The sequence below is a fragment of the Musca domestica genome, unplaced genomic scaffold (genome assembly GCF_030504385.1).
Source record: "Musca domestica strain aabys unplaced genomic scaffold, Musca_domestica.polishedcontigs.V.1.1 27, whole genome shotgun sequence".
NCBI classification, from domain to species: domain Eukaryota; kingdom Metazoa; phylum Arthropoda; class Insecta; order Diptera; family Muscidae; genus Musca; species Musca domestica.
In genome coordinates this window covers 1,756,749-1,779,708 of record NW_026712286.1, presented here as the reverse complement: position 1 = coordinate 1,779,708, position 22,960 = coordinate 1,756,749, and the positions used below count along the sequence as shown (strand labels likewise).

Genomic DNA, 22,960 nt, shown 5'->3' with positions numbered 1-22,960 from the left:
CGGATGGCTTTTTCAGTAATAAATAAAGGGCAAAAATCGAACTATGTCAAACTAAAACTCCTTTGTTTCTCCACGAAGAAGACAGTAAAATGAGCGCTTCATGTATTTCCACCTCTAGTTCAATGTCGACCCCTCATTTCAACTTGGTTGCCCTACAGTCCTTTGTCTTCTTTCCCTTATTTTTTTGTTAAAAAAGCCAGATGATGACTTCTGCCAGAAAAAAACTTTTATGAATTCACACCTTTGAGATGAAAATACATAAAACGCTTATCTGACTGGCCTAAGTCATCGGCTGGCTTCTTCAGAAAAGAACAAAGGAGCCAAGGACCGAAATCGAACTAAGTCAACCTAAAACTTCTTTGTTCATCTATGAAGAAGACAGCCGATATTTTTAGTAATCCAAAAAAGCCTTTTACGTTCTTTCACCTTTAACATCCTTTATGAAGATTTATTTGCCATGGAATTGACAATTTCAATCCACTGGATTTACTTAATTCGGTACAATGTAAACTACTTATTTAATGAGTTTTCTTTAACTATTAACATCACCAACTCCAACTCTTAAAGAAAAGCCTTACAAATTGCAAATGTTTTGTGGCTAAATTATTAGAAATGTATTTCAAGTCATGTACATAATGTCAATGTCTACCAACAACTAATTAAGTGTCAAAATGACATTTATGAGCTTCCACAAAATTCACTGGCCAACTGAGCATCATTGTAATTCAGCTGTCAGCCACAACCAAATACAGGCTTAATGAAAACTGCCAAAAATCCATCATTTGTCTTTTTCCTTTTGCTTAACACTTTGGAATGTTGATGTTAGTGCTTACATTTCAATGTTTACAATGGCAGAACCCCATTCATCAATTTCATGCTGAGCCTCCAGGGATTGCTAGCCTTAATTCCACCCGAATTGAGTTGTGGCCTTTAAAAATAACACTTTAGTGTTGTGGTCATTCCACCCACACAGATTGTGGTCATAGGAATTAATTTTCCGGCTTAATGTGAAACATAAACTGAAATTTCATTGAGACCATAACACATACATGACTTTATCAATGGCTAATCATCCTGGTCGTTGTCAAAAACAACAAAACCTCATCTCACCAGATTGCTCTATAAATGTTATGAGGAATTGATGATAATAAACTCCCGATCAAGCATCACTTGATTATTATGAGGTGTTTGGTTTCTTGTACAAGCCATTAAAATTTGGAAATTAAAATGTTTGGTTTTGCTTTTGGTTAATGATGCGGAAATCCGTTCACACTTACTTACCTCCTTGGCGAATTCGGCAAATTTAATGGGCGCTGTTGGTAGAATGCCCAAATACGACTGAAAGGCCATTTCCGCTCGTGCATCGGTTTTCTCCAAGAGTAGGCCTCGTAAATATTTATCCGGCTTGGAGGGGTCATACTGCTCAATATCGACTCCCAGGACAAAATACTCACCCTCGCCGAGCAGACCTTTGCCATGAAGGGCCACCATTAAGCCCACATGTTCGTAATAATGACCCAATATAAGATAAACTAATCAAAAAGGCGGAAGAAGAAGAAGAGGATGATGAGAAGATGAAAAGAAATAAACAAAACAATATGGTTGGTCATCAAGTTTTTATACGTGCAACGTAGGAACATGGCATCTGTATACCAAACAGTGGCAATCGTCCGTTTTCTGAGTAATTAACTGTAAACTTTGTGGTGGAGAGCAGAGAGAGAGATACTCAAACAAAGAGATTGGAACTAAAAGCATTGGACGATAATAACTTCATTAAATTCCCAACTTTGTAGTGGCGTAAAGTTTGCCGGAATGGACAAAGTGAATAGGCTAAGGCAGAAAGGACATCGTTTAATAGCTTTGTTTACACTCAAGAAAAACATGATTTAATGCTATTATCATAAATGTGTGTCATAACCACCTACAGAATAAAAACACACATGTTCACATGTAAGTAGGAGGGTTAAGAATACTCAATGCCAAACATAAAGTTTTCAAGTGAAATAAAATCTCTCAAGTCGTGACTTCAAGTGAAAATAGTTCACAACACCCACTCATTGAACATAATTTAGCACATGTGCCGATGACAGCTGTTACTGATTGGCAATGGATATGACTTTTGCTTAGACCCACATACACAGGTTGCATTCATGGAATCTAGACCCAATTATTTTTAACGACTTGTTATAAAAAGTACAAATGTTCATAATTTTTATACAAACCCCGAAAGTATGCAATGGAATATTTATCTTCAAAGAAAAACAAATGTTTCCCTACTAAAGAAAAGAAAAAAGAAAAGAAAATATTTGTGTACCAAGAGTTAAAAAACAAGTAACAAAGCTGTAAGTTCGGCCGGGTCGAACTTTGAATACCCTCGACCATTTGGAACGAATTTGGCAATTCTCAAAAACAATAAAATCCGTTAAAAATTCTGTTAAAATCTCAGAAATACCGAATGTAGCTTTTTTATTAGGGTCAATACGACGACGTGGACCTGCATAGGTAGCTTTTGGCATAAGCCATTACAATATTCAAATGCGAAACTTAGAAAAAAATCGGTAAATCTATAGTCATCAAAATACCGAATATCGGGAGGTACCGTTATATGGGGTCTTTACGAAGACGTGGACATGCACAGACAATTTTCTGTCATGGGCTGTAATGTTCGTTGCGAACTTCAACTACCAAATTTGAAAGAATTCCGGTGAATAGCGTCGCTAAAATTACAAAATACCGAATATCGAGAGGTACCCTTATATGGGGGCTATACGTAGACGTGGACCTGCACAGACAATTTTCTGTCTTAGGCTGTAGTATTTATTGCGAACTTCATATACCAAATTTAAAACAATTCCGGTGAATAATATTGCTAAAATCATCAAAATACCGAGTATCGGGAGGTACCGTTATATGGGGCTATATGAAAACGTTGACCTACATGGCCCACTTACGAACTTATCCTGCCTACTGGCACAATAAACATGTGTGCAAAATTTTAGCCTTCTATCTCAATTCGTTCGAAAGATAGCGAGACAGACGGACAGACACACAGACAGACAGACGGACATCGTTAAATCGACTTTTACGAAGAATTTTACGCTGATCAGGAATATATATACTTTGTTGGGTCTCACATGGATATTTTGATGAGTTGCAAACGGTATGACAAAGTTAATTTACCCTCCATAGTATGGTGGAGGGTATAACAAATGTTTCTTTCCTAAAGAAAATATTTGCGTACCAAGAATTAAAAAAATGTTTGCTTTTTTACGATGATATACGTATTCGCTTTACTTCTTCTTTGTAATATCTCAAACCAGAAAAACGTACACACAAAAAGTAAAACACGGAATTAGGACAACAATTCCCAAAGCTATGCAATGCATCAAGGAAATACACCCCAATTCCTTTGGGTGCCGAACAAACACCTTTTAGTCAATGACTTAAGGGTAGGTTTTTGTTACTTCTATGAGACACTCACACCAACCTCTAACCCCCTTGAGATTTATGACATCCTCACTAAATACGACGTCCTCAATATCTATGCGATGAGTGCTGAACTTTTTTAATTGTTCCATATTGTGGAGCTTTGATAAGAAAGACGAAAAGTATTCTAATTAAAATATCCTTTAAAACAAAATTCCTTTTATTCCCTTTTAATCCTTCCAATCTTCTTTACTTTAAGAGGGGAGGGGGAGGCAAAGAAAACGGTCTAATTGTTAATTCCATTTAAAGTTACTTTAGTACATACTTACTGCGCGTATTTGTATAAGTCTGCTCGACCAAGTCCACAAACGGATTTGCCATAAAACCATGATGATAGATGGTCTTCCATGTCCTGACGTCACGTACAGTAATGGCAGCACTCTTTAAAATACTCAAGATGGTATCGGCCACAGGTTGATACAAACTATCCGGATGGTCAAGATACAAAAATGTTACCTACACACGGCGTTCGAGACGACCATTCAGTGTCCAAGTGGAAGATGCGACAAAGCCGTTAAAAGCAAACAGATGGCATGTAAAAAGAAAAAGAGAAAAAGAAAAACAAGTTGAAAAGATAAAAAAAATAATATTAAACTGAATGAAGTGATAAATTGTGACGAAGAGGGAGTGTGTGTGTGTGTGTGGGGAGAGAGGGAGAGAGCGGGAATAGCGTTCCACAATTTAAGTTTATATGTGAATCAAGGTTATTTTTTTGAAATGTGTGAAGAAATGCTGGTGCCAGGAGAGGATGCACTGAAAGAAATTCAGAATCGATGCAGAGGCTAAACATGGGAGAAGAGACAGAGAAAAAATCGGAGAACCTCCGTTCCCTTTTTTAAAATAGTTCTCCTGATAACATTCGTCCGTTTTGCCAACAGATCCATACCCTCAGCCAATGTTCAATTATTTAAATATATTTTGACTTCTGTTACGATTATTCAAATTGATGACCCTCTACGGAGTGGGTGCCGTAGGAATGGACCAATATTGTCCATTTCGTATTGGATATACATAATTAAATATGATATAAATATTACGACGTGCCAGGTTTTGGCTATATATGTCACATTTCTAGAAGTTGTAAAGAAACGCTGATTTATTTTACAAGTTATGACAGATGAAGGTATTGAAAATTGGGAGCCTTTGTGGCTGAGGTACCAAAAAGGGTTCGCAGATATAAATCAACTTCACAAACTTTTGAAATCTTGAACCCTATGTGGAGGAGGTACCAGAAGAAAAGGTCCGATCTTTACATTCTTTATAGCAGACCATGTGTTGATGAGAATATTGAGATGTACCAAGTCTGAATGGAATCGGACGTTAATCTAGCGTTTTATGAGCGTCATTGATATTCAAAATTTGACACTTTGTGGGGGAGTACCAGATAGAGTGGTCCGATATATCCCATCTTCACAGCAGATCTTGTGTTAGTACAAATAATGGGATGTGTAAAATATGAAGAAAAACTTATGCTTATTTCGGATTTTATGAAAGTTTTGGTTATTTAAAACTTTGACGCTTTGTGGGGGAGGTACCAGAACAAATGGTCCGGTCCTTCTCATATTTATCCAAGTCTGAATGGAATCGGCTGTGAATTTCGCGTTTTATGACCTTCATAGATATTCAATATTTTGACCCTTTGTGGGAGAGGTACCAGTAGGAGTGGTCCAGACCTTGAGTTAATAAAAATATTGTGATGTGTGTGTAATTTGAAGAAAATCGGACTTTTACATCACATTTTATAAGAGTTATAATTATTCCGAATTTAGACCCTTTGTGGGGCAGGTACTAAATATAGTGGACCATTTTCCCACCTGACATAGCACTGATACAAAAATTACGATTTGCAGTTTGTTTGTTCCATAGCTTAGATCTTAGGTTTTGTTTTGGAAATATTTTTTCTCAGTGTATTTTACGTTTGGTTTTCCTTCAACAGCCATCCATCCTCTACTCCAAGGATTTATGTCATCTACTATTTTCTTATGCTAAGACATAATTTTTAATCTCTCCAACCTTACCTGGGTCCAGTTAAAAGCCATCAAAAGTGACACAACCGACTTGGAGATTTGTGTGTCCGGTGGACGGGTACGGGCAAATGTGGGAAAATCATGTTTATTGGAGGTGTCACGGTGTGTGCAATACTGAAATGGAATGAGAAGATATTGAAAAGATTTTCAAAATACAATGCCCTTCAAAATCTCACATAAGATATCATGGGTAAATTGAAGGCAGCGGCCATGCGGCCCTCATGGACACAAGTCTCCTGGGGTCCAATGTAGCCGACTATTTGTTTGGTCCACAAGGCTGCTGTTTGGCGTATACTGTTGACCTCATCGCCATACGTTTCGGCTACTAAGAAATCCAATTCATGGCCCAACGATTTCAATTCGCCCTCATTGACTTCTTTGACCGCCAGGCTAATGGCTCCGGAGATGGTAATGCCTGGCGAAGGAGAAATGAAATAATCTTCTTGTGGTCTTTTGTGGTTGCCTACCTGGTCTTTGGTAATCCAAATTTCCCGGCGTTCTCTGGGAACCCGTTAAATAGCCCAAAGTAAAAGTTTCTGCCCGCACCAAACGTTGGCCACCGGATGTGGAGTAGAAAATTAAAAATGCAACAAGAATCAAGAATTTATTAACTGCGAATGGCGATGACGAAGCTGGCGTGGACGTGGAAGACGGCGACAACAACGACGAGGACGACGATGAATATAACAACGCTAATGAGCGTAAGAGTGTCTTCATTACGTGCTGCACGACTGGAACAAGATTGATGTTTGCCCGAGGAGGTGGGGGGAAATGCGCGTTAATAGTTTTGTGTTCAGTAGCAGACGAGGCGGGTTGGATAGCGTCTTAGTTTCGCATCCAAGAAATTAGGAAATAATTTGCACAGCTGCTGTGCATTAAAGGTTTCCAATTAATTCCCAGCCAAAGAGGGGGACGTGATATATAGTTGCAGCCAAGTTAGTAGTGGTTCTAGGATTCCTTTCTTTATTGCTCTCGAGTTACACCTTCGCCGCACTCATTGGCCATCCAGCCAAAGCATGTAACGAATTCGCTTTTTACACAAAATGTTGATTTCCAAACGCTTCCCCTGCGAGTCTTTTTTCCGCTTCATAGTTTGTGTTGATGTTTGTTGTAACGAATTGTTGCTCTTTTGGCTTTTGCGGAATGAAAGGAGGGGGAGTGGGTGTGTGCGTTTTAATCGGCCACTAATATTTTTTCTTGCGGTCCACCAATAAATCTCCGAATGTTTATCCTAATCTTTGAATGGTTTATGCTTCATTAGTTTTAAAATAACATTTCATGTTGCGTGTACATATGTGTGTATGTTTGTGTGGGAATGGTTTTCTTTCTCTCTCTCTCTCGCTTGTCCGCACTTAAGTACTTTTTGAAATTGCCTGATAAGATTTGTGGTTTCCCAAAGGTTTGTTTGGTCTACGTTTCAAATGGTTGCTGTTGCAGACAGTTTGCCTCCCAAAACAGTTCTTAGATTTATTTTCTGCAAAAGAATAGAAAAGAAAATAGAAGCTTATAAAATCGCTCATGTGTATGGATGTAAATGTACTTGTTTATGCTTGTTAGTTGTAGAAGATTTACTGCATTAAATTGCCACATTCACAGGCGGAAAGAAAATATTTAAAATGTTGTCATCTTGTCTATCAGTGTGGAAGTCGGTCGGATAGCTTGTTAGTGCAAGAAAAATCTCAACATCCTTTGGCAGATCTACTCGACACATATCCATATTTGTAGAAGTATTTAAGGTTATGTTTGTGCGAAGTGGTACTTATGCTAAAAGCAGAAGTCATCAACAAAGTCGGAAACAGACGGAATGATAGACATCGTCATCATCATCGTCATCAACACTAGCAACAATTGCAGAGTGAACTTCAAAATGGATGTGGGTGACAACTTGCTTAATGACATTCAAATATAGGGTTTGGGATATGGAGCTATGTTTATGTTTTTGGTCTAATTTTTTTTTATTGGTCTAATTAGAAACGCTTCCCTAGAAAAATATTTAAATAATTCACAAGTCCATAGTGCCGTTTTCTACCCAAAATGGGGAGCTTAGGACTTTTTTAAATATTAACAAGTTAAAAAGTAGCAGTCGGTTTTGGCGACAGATGTTTACCCTCAGCAAATGTTCGATTATTTTGAGCATTTTGAACCCTATGTGGAGGAGGTACCAGAAGAAATGGTTCGGTCTCCACCATCTTTATTACAGATCTTTTGTTGATGAAAATATTCAGATGTCTGAAAGAAATCGGATGTTAATTCCGCGTTTTATGCGTTTCATGGATAATCAAAATGTTGACCCTTTGTAGGGGAGGTACCGGAAGGAGTAGACCGATATAACCCATCTTCACATCAGACCTAGGGTTAATAAAAATATTGTGATGTGTGTAATTTGAAGAGAACCGGATGCCTATTTTTGATTTTATGATCGATTTGGTTATTCAAAAATTTGACCCTTTGTGGGGGTAGGTACCAGAAGAAATGGTCCGATCTCCACCATCATTATTACAGATCTGTGTTGATGGAAATATTTAGATGTACCAAGTCTGAATGGAATCGGATGTTATTTTCGCGTTTTATGAGTTTCATGGATGTTCAAAATTTTTACCCTCTGTGGGGGAGGTACCAGAAGCAGTGGAACGATATATTCCATCTTCACAGTAGATCATGTGTTAGTAGAAATAATGTGATGTGTGAAATATGAAGAGAACCGTATGATCCTATCGGATTTTATAATCGTTTTGGTTATTGAAAATGTTGAACCCTTTGTGGGGGTGATACCAGAAGAAATGGTCCGATCTCCACCATCTTTATAACAGATCTTGTGTTGATGGAAATATTTAGATGTACCAAGTCTGAATGGAATCGGATGTTAATTTCACGTTTTTTGAGTTTCATGGATATTCAAAATTTTGACCCTTTGTGGGGGTGGTACCAGAAGAAGTAGACCAATATATTCCATCTTCACGCCAGACCTTGTGTTAAGAAAAATATTTTGATGTGTGTAATTTGATGACAGTCGGAATCTTACATAACATTTTATTAGAGTTATAGTTTTTCAAAATTTTGACCCTTTGTGGGGGAGGTACTTGGATTGGTATTGGTATTGGAGTGGACCAATATTGTCAATTTTCGCACCTGGCGCACTGATAAAAAATATTAAAGTAAGAACAAAATCGGATTATTCTTTCCCTTTCTGTGCAGTAAAATATTTTTTTGAAAATGTCGACTTTTTGTAGGGGAGTTACCAGAAGGAGTGGTCTAATATTATCCATCTCCGAACCCGATCTAAGTTTGATAATAATGTAAAGATGTACCAAGTTTGGACCAAATAGGATACTCCTTACGAGAGTTATCCGGCCAACCAGGCGGACAGACAGACGGACGGACGGATGGGCATCGCTAGATCGACTCCAAATGTCCTAAAATGAATTTGGTACAAAAAGACCTAGGGTCTAAAACCGTTATTTCGATGAGGTACGTTTTGGCCGTGTCAAATAATACATACCCTCTCTAGACATATGGTTGAAGTAATGATTTTCGACCCTATGTCTCTTTGGACGAAATCCGTTTCAGAACATTTGGAATTGATGTAGTAACTCATAACACTCATAACACAATTTACTAACTAATTTTTTAACCCAACCTATAAACGCTCAAACTTTTCCAAAAAAAATCTCAAGCAAAAGAAAACCGAGTACTCGATCTAGTCTAATCTCGGCACATTTTGAAAATCATGTATAGCATTTTCAGATTAAATGAAACCTTTTGCAATTCAAATGAAACTTTTTGCAGCGGGAATGAAGCCTTTTGCAGTGGAAATGAAACCGTTTGCAGCGGGAATGAAACCTTTTGCAACCGAAATGAAACCTTTTACAACCGAAATGAAACTTTTTGCAAATCAAATGAAACTTTTAGATTTTTAGAAGGAAAAATAACAAAACATTTTTATTTTTAGTACGTTTAAAATTAAATTAACTAATTATAACTAATATATAGTTAAAGAGGAATTTTTATTGATTATTAATATTTATGTTTTTATAAAATTTTTTCTTAAAGCTTTCATAATACACAAGTGTAGATGCAGAAAGATTGAAAAAAGTTTTTCAAGGTATTTTTTTCAAAGGACCCGAATTAGGTATATTTTTATAATCTCCTCCATGGAAAGGAGGATATATTAAATTTGTCATTCGGTTTGTAACACCTATAAATATTCGTCGTAGACCCCATAAATTATATACAATCATGATCATAGTTGATTTAATGATTTCCACTTATCTGTCTTTTGAAATCACGACTGCTCTATCAATAAAGCTGCGAAGCGGGAATCCTTTATTAGGTAAGATTAATAGTATACTATAACTATAAAAAATTGTGGTAAAGCTTAATTTCACATTTCAGTCCTGGCCATACCTATAAAGGGCAAAATTTGTTTAAATTTCTCTTTTTAGCGTTAAGCATTTGGAATTTAATAATATGGAAGCATTTTATATCAAATCAATAAAGAACCATTTGTTACTACAATAATTGAAAATTTAAGAAATAATATAAATAAATGTAGATATATATAATCAATAAAAAATCCTCTTTGTCAATATATTAGTTATATTATTATTAATTATTAATTGATTTCATTTAAAAACTACTAAAAATAAAAATATTTTGTTATTTTTCTTTCTAATAATTTAAAAGTTTCATTTGATTTGCAAAAAGTTTCATTTCGGTTGCAAATGGTTTCATTTCGGTTGCAAAAGGTTTCATTTCCGCTGCAAACGGTTTCATTTCCACTGCAAAAGGTTTCAATTCCACTGCAAAAGGTTTCATTTCCGCTGCAAAAAGTTTCATTTGAATTGCAAAAGGTTTCATTTAATCTGAAAATGCTATAGATGAAGGGTAAAAATGGTTACTCCTCCTGATACCTTCTTTACAGACGTCCAACATTTTGGAAATTCTAAAGAGAATATTCCTGAATAATCTAGAAGTTTGAAGATTTGTTCACAAAACTTGAAGATAAAAAAGTATATGGGGATTTACCACAAATCTATCAATTTCTTCTCTTTACAAAAAACTGTACTTAGGCCACTTCAACTTGCCACCAATAAACCTATATAGGTTAACTACTGCCCAGCATTTTATGAACCTAAAGTTCATTCCCGCAACAAAAAAAGAAACACATTATATTATAACTGTAACAGACAGCAAACTATTTATTATGACTGGAAAATTCACTGCCTCATCTGAACAATAAACAGAAGGGAGGAAAAACCTACCGCCACACACAATCTCACACACAATACCATTTTCGTTTTGTTGCAGTTGGTCTATAACAAGAGTCTGTGACTTATCTTTGCTACAGTAGCAAAAACAACAACAACAATACAAAACATGCCACATATCTACATGAGCATACATGCATTATGCTTCTGTTTCTGATTGTGCAGAATCCAACAATAATAATAACTACAGCATTTTGGATGCCAACTACCAAACCAAAAGAAGTACAAGAATCCTGAACAAGCTGAGATTAGAATTTAAATAATATCACACACACAACTACAACCACCATACCTACAGATAATAAGACACACACCAAGCTATAATGTATGCAACGAATTAATGTTTTTTCTGAGTTAAAGGGCCAGAAGAAAATACGACTCCATGCCATGAGAGTAGAGTTCTTGAAACAAAAACAATGGAAGATAGACAGATATGCTCCTACTCACATCATTATTTATCTCCCACTCATTGTCAGACACACACACCTACGTTCTTTGCTGTTCAAATTGCTTGCTGTCATAAAAGGAGTCTCTTTCTCTTCTTATTCCCTTTTGTTTCATAATATTGAAGGTGTAACACGTCGTATGCCATACGTCATACGCCACCCAGTCATTTGCAAAGTTGGAAGTCAAAACAACGGGTTGCTGTTTTGTTTTTGTTGTGTTTCACGGTTACAACAATTGTCAACACACACATAACATTGAGCACAGTTTGCCAAAAAAAAAAAAAAAACGCGAACAACAACACACGGAACAGGTGTCAATTTTATTGGCCCGCTTCATTTATGGTTTCATATTGCTGGGGTTATTATGTTGTCACAATTGCTGATTTTGTTGTTGTTGTTTTATTTTTTTTTTTTTGCTTCTTCGCTGTTGTTGGCTGGGGGGTGAAAATTAAATATTTTAACAACGTAATGAAAGCAAGAAAGATTTATGGCCAATTTAAAGCATTTATGTCAGGAATTTCAATTTGACACACATACACACATAAATACTTGGTGCCCGTTTTGCCATGCATATGCTTGCCGTGGCTTAACATGTCTGCGATATGCTTATACGGAGTGTGGGATATTAATTACATGTGCCACAGGATTAAATTGAATTGATACAATTTTAATTGCAGTGTGGATTTGGGAAATTGGTGTTGGAGGAATTATATGGCGATTTATGGTGTTTAAGAAGCATTTTCATTCTTTGATCACAAAATTTCTGATTGTATAAAACTAAAGGTTAACCAATTCGTTGTGGAGGCATTTTCTTTCATACTTCTTCTAAAAAAAATATTAATATAGGTAAAATTACAAGAAAATCAAACACTTACATCCAATTTTATGCGAAATCTTAAATTCCATATTTATCTCAGGGTTTTGGTTGAGAGAAATATTTAGATATTTAGTTGGCAGATATATATCATCTTCACAACAGATCTTGTATTAGCAAAAATATTTGGATGTGTGGAATTTAAAGAGGGTTGGATGCTTATTACGCTATCTTTGACCGTTTTGTTTTTCAAAAATTTTGAACCCTTTGTGGGGGAGGTGACAAAAGAAATGGTCCGATCTCTGCCATCTTTGTAACAAATCTTGTGTTGATGGAAATATTGAGATGTACCAAGTCTGAGTGGAATTAGATGTTAATTTCGAGTTTTATCAGCTTCATGGATGTTCAAAATGTTAACCCTTTGTGGGGGAGGTACCAGAAGGAGTGAACCGATATATTCCATTTCTAAAGCAAATCTTGTGTTAAAAGAAATAATCAGATATGTGAAAAATGTGTAAAAGAGAACCGGATGCTTATTTCGGATATTATAATCGTTTTGAGTATTCAAAACGTTGACCCTTTGTGTGGAGGTACCAGAAGGAATGGCCCAATCTCTACCATCTTTATAATAGATCTTGTCTTAATAGAAATATTGAGTTGTACCTTGTCTGAATGGAATTTGATGTTAATTTCGAGTTTTACGAGCTTCATGAATATTCAAAATTGTATCCCTTTGTGGGGGAGGTACCAGAAGGGGTGTACCGATATATTTCATCATTACACCAGACCTAGGCTTAATAAAAATATTGTGATGTGTGATATATGAATAAAACCGGATACAAATTTCGGATATTATACTCGTTTTGGCTATTCAAAACTTTGACCCTTTGTGGGGGAGGTACCAGAAGGAATGGTCCGATCTCTACCACTTTTATAACATATCTTGTGATAATATAAAAATTGGGATGTACCAAGTCTGAATGGATTCGGATGTTAATTTCGTACTTTATGAGCTTCACAGTTATTCAAATTTTTGACCCTTTGTGGGGGAAGAATTGGGAGAAGGAGTCAACCGATATATCTTCTCACCAGGCCTTGGGTTTACAAAAATATGGTGATGTGTGTAAATTGAAGACAATCGGATACTTATCCGATTATCCTTTCTTTTTCTGTGCAGTAAATTATTTTCTTTGAAAATGTTGACATTTTGTGGGGGAGGTACCAAAAGGATTGGACCAATATTGCCTATCTCCGAACTCAATCTTAGTTTGATAATAATATTACGATGTATCAAGTTTGGACCAAATCGGATACTCCCTTCGAGGGTTATCGTACGCACAAGCCATCCAGACAGACGGACGGATGGACATCGCTAGATCAACTCCAAATGTGCTGAAACGGATTTAATCCAAAGAGACGTAGGGTCTAAAACCTCTAGCCATATGGCCATAAACATACCATACTTTTATCATAACATGTAACGAGAAAGGTACAGCAGAGTGGGAACGTCCGACTACAAAAACCCGCACGGGACTAATGCCGAAATTTCGTAAAGACATCTTTTCACCGTATAAATGAGACAGTTTAAATATGCATGGATAAACCTCACTGTGAGGACATAAACCTTGGAGAAATGAAGATAATCTATCTTTTTTTGTTTTTGGTAAAGGTTTTAAAACTTACGCCCCCTTTAAACTCAAACCCGGTATTACTTGCTCACATTTCCCATTAGTTTCGTAATACCCTCCCATTTTTTTAAACATTTTTTCACAATTTGTACTTTTATATCCCCTCGTAAAATTATTCCTAATACCATCATTTGGCCATGTTCACAGCATTGTCCAAAGTATCGTAAATTTTAACAACTTTACATAAAATATGTTTGACATTTCTTTAACATTCCACAACATTTACTGCACCATAACTTTGAAACAAATTGAAGCAGAAAAAATCACAATTTGTTTAGGGGATTGATTAGAGCTGACATGGCTGGTGCCAAAGAAAATTCTTTTTCTTTCAAAAAAAATGAAAGAAAGGCAAGGATATGACTTGATTTCCATGCCGACATAAATTCACAATATTGCAGGGCAGCAGTGGTCCTTTCCCCAAACCCCGCTTCGTTGATGGAATTCGGGGTACAACATGCTTTGGCAACGGTGATGGATGGCTGGATGAAAAGAGTCTGGCTGGCTAGAGCCATGTCTTGCAGTTGATTGCAATTTTGTGTTCGCCTTTTTATCGCCGTTCAATTTGTGTGACATTTTGTTATTGAACTTTATGGGTAACCACTTTAGAAAAAAGCTCTTCAATAAAGTAATATCCTATTTATTTGATGTTGTTGTTGTTGTTTTTATTGCAATATTTATTTATGCTTTTATTATTGCTACTGGATTGTGGCAATCGGTGTTTGTTGTTGTTCTGCCTCGTCTATTGATGGATGTTTGCTTTCATATTCCCAACCATGTCTGTGTGTGGCTCTGTGTGTTTGTCTCATATTCATATTGAAAGGCACTACTGCATTATTAACGGCAAGGTGTCAATATTGATTTTGTGAGCAAGAGAACACAAACAAGAGAATGAGCACGAGAACAGTTTTTTTCTAATAACTTCAGCATGACTTTGTCGGTGATTTATGTTCCCCTTCTGGGAGAATGAGAGCAAAGGAGAATGATGCAGAGCATTATTATGAAGAAATGGCATGAAATATTGGAAAATAATTTTGCACTCTTGTAGTAAAGACATCAAATGAACAAATATTGTGAGTAAAGTGTGTGTGTGTGTGTGTGCGTAGGGTTTATCTGTGGTATACAGAGATTTATTATATTTTCTTTTCATACTTCTTATGACACACTGTCCATTGCAGTGGTCGTCGATCAATGGCAAGCAATCAAAGTCAAAAGTTTGACAATCTAAAGAGAAGCATCGCTTTGTTAGTTATTAAATGTTCTCTAGATACGCATTTCATTATAGTTTGTAGTAAAATATTCCCAAGGGCAATTGTCGTGGCAACAATGTTGCCGATATCTGAGTGGGGGCGTATTCCAGGCCATGCTGCAGGTAGTAATTGCAAGGTGACGTATGAATAATGGAAATTAATTTTGAAAATCTCTGTGAATTGAAAAGGTAAATTTACATTTCCTGTGAATTTGTGTTTACATTTATTTGTAAAATAGTTGCGAATGGTAAACAAAGTGGGCAAATTGAATTCGTTAAATTCATTAGCAGAATCAATTCCTAATTGATGGATAAGTAAATAGTTTACATTGTAGCGGATGTGTGCAATTAAAGTGAAAGCAAATTGAAAATGGAAAAGCCTTCAATTTATCAATAGCCATTGTATTTGAAGAAAAAAAAAAACATATCCAAATTTGTTTTTTTTTTTAAATTTGAATTGAAATCAGAAAAGCTCAAAATCAGAAATTAAAAAAGTATTCGGAATGGAGGTTTCACTTATCGTCATAAAGAAATATACACTTTAGTTTAAATTTAAAGACAAAAATTAGCTGCACTTTAAAGCATCAGCTTAACTTAAATGCTGGAAACTAACCAAAGCACACGTTCCCATTTATTTGTCCCTATTGGGTATTTAAGGATGTGTGTGGATGAGTAAGTATATATATGTGTGTGTGTGTTTGTGAGTGCGTGTAAAAGGTTATTTCCTTTGCCATGGAATGGATTGTTCTATGAAAACTGTTTACCACTGAATACTACCCACACACCCACCTCTCTCCAATTTCCTCCCTTTCCATTTTGCCATTGAAAATAATCAATTGAAATACTAAAAGCAAAAAAAAACAGAATAAAAAGAATTCTAGAATTGCAAAGCAGGACGAATTGAATGCTGTGTGGGTATTTCTAAACGTGATATCAAAACGAATGTGTGAATAATGATGAACCCCTCCCTATCCCCCACATTACGAGGGCAATAAATTATTAACACATGTGACTTTAAATTGTAACAATATCGAATAAATTACTCAATTTAGATTGTAAAAGAAAACACACAAATTGACAAATAACAATGTTTCGAAAAGTTTTGGATTAAATTAGCAAGGCCATAAATTTTCTTTCTATTATTACCAAAAAAAAAAAGTTTGAACACAAATCCTTGAAGTATGCTAACGAACTTATGTATTCTCTTCCGGCTTAAACAAGAAAAAAAGTCTTCATGTTTTTCTCCCAGAGCACCAAGGGGAGCAGGGCTTTGCATAAATAAATCAAAATATGTCGCCTAAAATTTCAATACTCTTTTTGTGTTAGGTCCCTACTAAATTTCTTAACCCTCATCATGCGAAGCGTAAAAATGCCAAAGAAGTGGTTAACCACTTAACTGTCATTTGTGATAAGCCTTAATCTTGTCGCCGATATCTTTTCATTATTAAGTGCTTAGAGATGGCAGAACATTTATTTATTTATGAACATAATGAAGGGATTATTTGGTAAACATAACAAATGTTGTTAGAGGGTACTTTGTGTTAAGGATGTAATGGAGAATGTTTAAAATGACGGATGTTAAGAATTTTTTTCTTTAGAAAATTCATATGTTCTTAAGTCAGGGCCAGGCGAATGCAGGCACGTGCCTTCAATGAACGTAATTTGACGGCGTTCTCTTACATGTGTCTGCATTTTCAATACTTTTTTGAGTAAGGGAACAATTTTCCATTAAAGAGTTACAAAAATGATAAAAGCTGTAGATGCTGACACGTAAACGGACAACGCTTTTATCAACTATATCCTGCAATATACAGCGCAATGCATAGCACATATACGCTCTTTTTCACTCGGGAGCGAAACTTGCTCGTGAGCAGGATTTCTCAAGGAGTTGGAATTTTTATGGAGTGTGCTCTTCACCCTCTTGTTTCGTATGGCAGCGATCCCGAGTCACTCCAGTTTGAAAATTAGAGTGGGATCAGCAGAAGAAATCAGCAATATCAGCAGAAATGGTTCAAAAAGTAAAGAAACGACTTGGTGGGAGCCCGCGTCGCAGTGACAGAAAAATGGCTCGTGAGCTGAATATATCGCAATATTCCCTTCGGCAAATATTGAAAAATGAGCTTGGGGTAAAGCCATTGTATTTTCAAAAAGATCAAGAACTTACACCGCAACAGAAAGAAAATAGACTCAACGGAGCTAAAGAGTTGCTTCGCTTGGCCGAAAGTGATGAACTGTCGAATTTGGTTTAGTGGTCTCCGATGAGAAAACATTCGCTGTCCAGCAGTTTGTAAACGAACAAAATGATCGTATTTACTTGCCAAAGAGGTCAGCTGAATATGTGCATCTTCGGACCAGAACTCAAGCGTCGGTCATGGCGCACCACATGATGTTGGCCGCCATAACAGCCGATGGCCGCTCTCCGCTCGTATTAATCGACCGTGGCATCAGAGTATATGCCGAATATTATCGCGAAAATATTCTGGAGGGTGTATTGAAGCCTTGAGCACGCAAACATTTTGGTCGCAAACGTTGGACATTCCAAACTCAGCACACGCCACCCAAGAATGGTTTACAAAATGAGATTCCTCGCTTCATTTCCAGCGCACAATGGCCACCAAAATCTCCGGATCCCAATCCATTGGACTATTGTGTCTGGAGTGCTTCGGAAAGCCATGTTGGCACTAAATCATACCAAAGTGTCGATCACCTCAAGCAAGCGATTCGCCAGGAATGGGCGAAAATACCGCAAAGCAACATTCGGGCAGTGTGTGACGGTTTCATTGGCCGCTTGGAGGCCATAATTCGTGCCAAAGGTGACCAATTCGAACAAATCTAAAATTATTCTAAAATTTGATGCTATTTCGGACATTTTTTGCTTTCATTCAATAAAATTTAAAAAAAACAGCAATATAAAAATTATAGTGTTTGACTTTGTTGCAGTTTTTTATCTCACCCTGTATTTATTCATATTTCTGTATTAAATATATTAATTTTCACAATATGTCATATTTCTATCTTAAATATATTAATTTACATAGTACCTCCTAAAAGTATGCCATAAAACTGTTAAATTAAAATTATGAAACTTCACATTACATACGACTCTAATATGAGGTGTATTCTAGCCTTAAATAAAATATGACACATAATTCTTAAAAAATCAAAAATATTTGCTCATTGACAAATTAAAACAACAAACTATTCCCATTCACACCCCATCCGAACCAATTCCTTCCCCCCAACCAAAACAGCAATAAAAAACATGGCAGTTACCGTCACTCAAATGTCCTCCCCAAATGGCATTTCAATACAGATTTCAATTGTTTTCATGCATATTTATGAGTTCTACGACATTCTTTATTATTTTATTATTTTTTTATGATGCCAGCGGAAAATCTCTGCATCAGCAGTCGTCGATTTTTGATAGAATAGAACAGAAGTTGCGAACAGTGCCCTCACATGCGTGCCCCCTCTTTTGTGGCAAAAGCCATTAAGTCATGTTTGCTTTTTATGACTGCATAACTTGCTCGCTTCTGGTTAAGCTTACTTTTTTGTCAGGCAAAAGGGGAATTTATTAAGCGTTTTGGGGTTTTTAGCTTTTCATTTTGTGTGCGTGCGTTCGCTTTTTTTTTTGCGATGCCAAAATAGATTGCCAGCAATTGCTGGAAATTGCATGCCAGAGCGAAAAAATGCTTTAAAAAACGACCACGTTCCACGAGATGTCCTCTGTGATACTCTCACACGCACACACACCGACGCACACAGCTATTATCTGCAGATTTACATCCATTTAAGAGAGAGCCACACAATAGAAAAGAAAAACAATAACAAAATACCATTCAAATGGAATTCCGTTGTTTGTGTTTCTTTTTCTGTTTTTGCTGTTGTTTCCCCAACACGCCTTGTGTAGCTCTAGCTTTATCAAGGGGCTTGAATAACAGAAAATCAATGTAACAGAGCCATATTCGATAAAGCAAATGCATTGACAGAGCGGGAGAAAAAAACAATGAATATTTAAAGCAAGCTTTTAAATATAATGTTTAATGAAGACATTGAAATTTAAATACTTCATTTCTAAATTGTAAAGAAAAATCATTTATATTCTTTTTTTAAGAAACTCCTTCCGTCTACTGTAAATTTAATGAAAAATATTAGCTGGAAGCATGCTGCTTCCTTTGAACTAGAAGCATAAATTATGTATTAGTGTGTGTGTGAGAAACCTGCATATGTTGCCATTTTGTTGTCCTTTCTCTAGCCTTACATCACATAATGTTAAGGAATATTAAATGCTTGTAATTTGTAATACCCTAATTTTAAAAATTTATAAAAATTTATGTGACACATCTCAGGTAAAGTTGAAAGAATAAGGAATGACAGAATTAGGAAGTAACTTTAGTTCAAAAAAGATTTTAGAGCTCTGCATTTTTGTAATTTATCTTGTCGAATTAACTTAATTAATAATTAAGAAAAATCTACAGAATTTAAGTTTTTGAGAAAATTCCTATAAAGGATTTAAAACTACGGTTTATGATTTTCAATCATGCCTTTATATTTTTATACCCCCCACCATAGTATGGAGGGTATATTAAGTTTGTCCTTCAAATCGTAACACCTCGAAACATACATTTAGACCTCACAAAGTATAAATATTCTTGATCAACATAAAATTTTATGTCGATTTAACTATGGCCGTCCGTCTGTCTTTCTGTCCGTCTATGGAAATCGCTCTAGCTTCCGAACGCTGCAATTCGTTCAAAAAATCTTACTCAGATGTGTCTTTAGTTTGCAGGACTTTTGGTATTGAAAATGAGCTTTATACATCCACAATTAGGTATAGCCCCCATAAAACTGTACCTTCCTATATTCGGTACTTAGATAATTTTAGCTACATTATTCACCGAAATTGTTTAAAATTTCGTATTTGTAATTCCAAATGGATACTACAAATGTGAAAATTGTCTATTCAGGTCCAGGTCTTCGTATAGATCTAAAAACGGCGGTAACTCCCTATATTTGGTATGTTTAAGATTTTTAACAGAATTTCTGTCTATTCAGATCCATGTCTTCGTATGGACCACAAAACAGCGGTAACTCCCTATATTCGGCATTTTTTAGATTTTTAACAGAATTTTAAACGATTTTTTTTTTTTGTTGAAAATTTTCAATTTTGTTCCAAATAGTGGAGAGTATTCAAAGTTCGGTCCGGCCGAACTTACTGCTTTTTTTTTTGTTTTTATTTTTTTTTTTTAAATTTTATTGAATGAAAGCAAAAATATCAGAAATATCATCAAATCTTAGAATAAGTTTAGATTTGTTCGAATTGGTCACCATTGGCACGAATTATGACCTTCAAACGGCCAATGAAACCGTCACACGCTGCCCCAATTTTGCCCTGCGGTATTTTGGCCCATTTCCGGCGAAGCGCTTGTTTCAGGTGATCGACACTTTGGTACTTTTTAATGCCAACCTTGCTTTTTAAAATACTCCAGGCAAAATAGTCCAACGGATTAGTATCCGGACATTTTGATGACCATTGTGCGCTGGAAATGAAGCGGTGAACCTCATTTTGTAACCATTCTTGGGTGGCGCGTGCTGAGTCCTGTTGGAAAGTCCAAGGTCTGCGGCCAAAATTTTTGCGTGCCCAAGGATTTAATACACCCTCCAGAATATTTCCGCGATAATATTCGGCATTTATTCTGATGTCACGGTCGATTAATACGAGCGGACAGCGACCATCGGCTGTTGTGGCGTCCCACACCATCACCATGGCCGACGCTTGAGTGCTGGTGGCCAACCTAAGGTGCACATTTTCAGCTGACCTCTTTGGCAAGTAAACACGATCATTTTGTCTGTTTACAAACTGCTGGGCAACGAATGTTTTCTCATCGGAGACCACTAAACCAAATTCGGCACTTCATCACTTTCGGCCACGCGAAGCAACTCTTTAGCTCTTTTGAGTCTATTTTCTTTCTGTTACGGTGTAAGTTCTTGCACTTTTTGGAATTTCAATGGCTTTACCTCGAGCTCAATTTTCAATATTTCCGAATTTATGAGCTGTCACTGGAGTAATATTAACAGCTGTCGGACGAGTGGCTTAGAAATGACAGCAGTCTGAAATTGGTTGCAGTTTTTTCATCTCACCCTGTATATAAGGTTTTATCTTCGTTCTATATTTTTCCTTCCCAGAACTCTATGTAGCTCATCGTCATTGAAAATTACCATAGCATTTATTTTTCAATTGTCCGCCTCTAACAATAGCTGAGTGTGTATGTGAAAACAAAACAATTGCACATTTTTAAGTAGCTGCAATTTCGGAGTCATTTCAATACCCCAAATGAATAATAAAGCTTGTTGCCAACTTCACAATAGGGTTGGCTCTTACCATTAAACTGTCTTGACCGGCGAATTGCATTCATTACAGCATTAAAGGTTAAAATAATTACTTGAAAATAGAAAACAATAGAACAATTTTCAGAATGATCAAACACACGACACGTTGATATCAGTTCGTTTAGTTGGCTAATTTTTACTCAAAATGATAGTTTTTTTTTTTTTTGAAATTGACCTGGAAAAAAACATAAGTTTTGCTACTAAGCTTAAAACCAGTTGTTGCCAAGTCATGATTCAAAAAAATTACAGTGAAATCTTGTAAAAGTGAAAAAATTATTAGAATAATATTGGGGATTTGTAAAATAAAATTCTTTAAATCTTTAAATCTTTACTCGAACTCTACCGGGAGTACATAAAAGGGGAAACGAGTATGCTCTTTTTTCTATGCCGCTCGAATAAGAGTGTTGTTGCTTTTGTTGCAAAATCCAGTGGTCCCTTGCTTCTGTTGTTTTCTCTCTCAAAATAATTTTTTCCGCTTGATTTTACTCTTAGAAAATCTTAGTATAGACAAATTAAGGTATAGACTACAAAGACCTAATACCAATAAAAATAAAAAATATTTTGTGCTTTGAGAGATTTGGGTAAATAGACTTAAGGTGAGAATACATAAAACGCTTATTTGACCGGCTTAAGTCATCGGATGGCTTCCTCGAAAAAGAACAAAGAACCGTAGCCTAAATTGGAACTAGGTCAACGTAAAACTCCTTTGTTCCTCTACGAAGAAACCAGCCGGCGACTTAAGAAGTCAAATAAGCGTTTTATGTATTACCACCTTTAAGCTCTCTCACAGAATGAACGACATCTATTGAAGCACTTTTTTCGAAGATAAGAGGTCGGACAACTTTTTAGTCTAAATCATGACTTGTCTATGCTTTTAAGGCGAGAATACATAAAACTCTTTTTTGACTGGCTCAAGTCATCGGGTGGCTTCTTCATATAGGAACAAAGGAGTTTAAGGTTGACTTAGTTCAATTTTGGCCCTACGTTCCTTTGTTCTTTTCCGCAGAAGCCAGGCGAGTACTTAAGCCTGCAAAAAAAGCGTTTTATGTATTCTAACCTTTAAAGTTTTATAAATACAACCTTTTTTAAATGATTTTTCCATTTCCATAAATAATTCTTTATTTAGACTCTTTGTGATATGTGAATCTATAGAGGTTCCACTGTACTTGCGTGTTTTTTTATTTACTAATCTTGTATCAATTTAAATTACTATCAAAACAGCGTGGGGTAGGGTAGCTGGGTATTAATTTGTCAAAATTAATTATCGATTTGTGTGTTTAATGAACGTTCAACTTGGATTGCGTGCAATTTCAAACAAAAATGCATTTTTGACTCTCAAAAAAAAAAAAAAAAAAACAGCAGCAACAACATCGAACATGTGTCGTAAATTGTTTTCTGAGAAACGAAAAATTATCTTTGAAATGAAAACAAAAAATCAATTTATGGCTACCATTTATGTTATCGATAAGAAGCAACTGTGTATGTTTGCATTTGCCTTGGGCCTATCAAGGACAACTGTCCTTGAGTTCTTGGGAAATTATGTGTCCATTTAACGAGTTATGAGCAATTTTGTCTTCTTTCACACGGGTTATGAGA

The 22,960-nt window shown here is 36.0% G+C and overlaps 1 protein-coding gene across 2 annotated transcripts in view; it reads right to left on the bottom strand.

Moving 5' to 3' along the window:
• The window catches only part of LOC131803102 (speract receptor), a 49,522-nt gene that overhangs the window by 8,847 nt on the left and 17,715 nt on the right, over positions 1-22,960 (bottom strand). For both annotated transcript variants that reach the window (XM_059124122.1, XM_059124121.1), the window contains exons 3-7: positions 5,981-6,987; positions 5,690-5,928; positions 5,505-5,627; positions 3,756-3,942; positions 1,282-1,532 (exon numbers count right to left, since the gene is read on the bottom strand). In XM_059124122.1, the coding sequence (XP_058980105.1) occupies positions 1,282-1,532; positions 3,756-3,942; positions 5,505-5,627; positions 5,690-5,928; positions 5,981-6,230 (1,050 nt within the window). In that variant the 5' untranslated portion in view covers positions 6,231-6,987. The remainder of the gene's footprint in view (positions 1-1,281; positions 1,533-3,755; positions 3,943-5,504; positions 5,628-5,689; positions 5,929-5,980; positions 6,988-22,960) is intronic.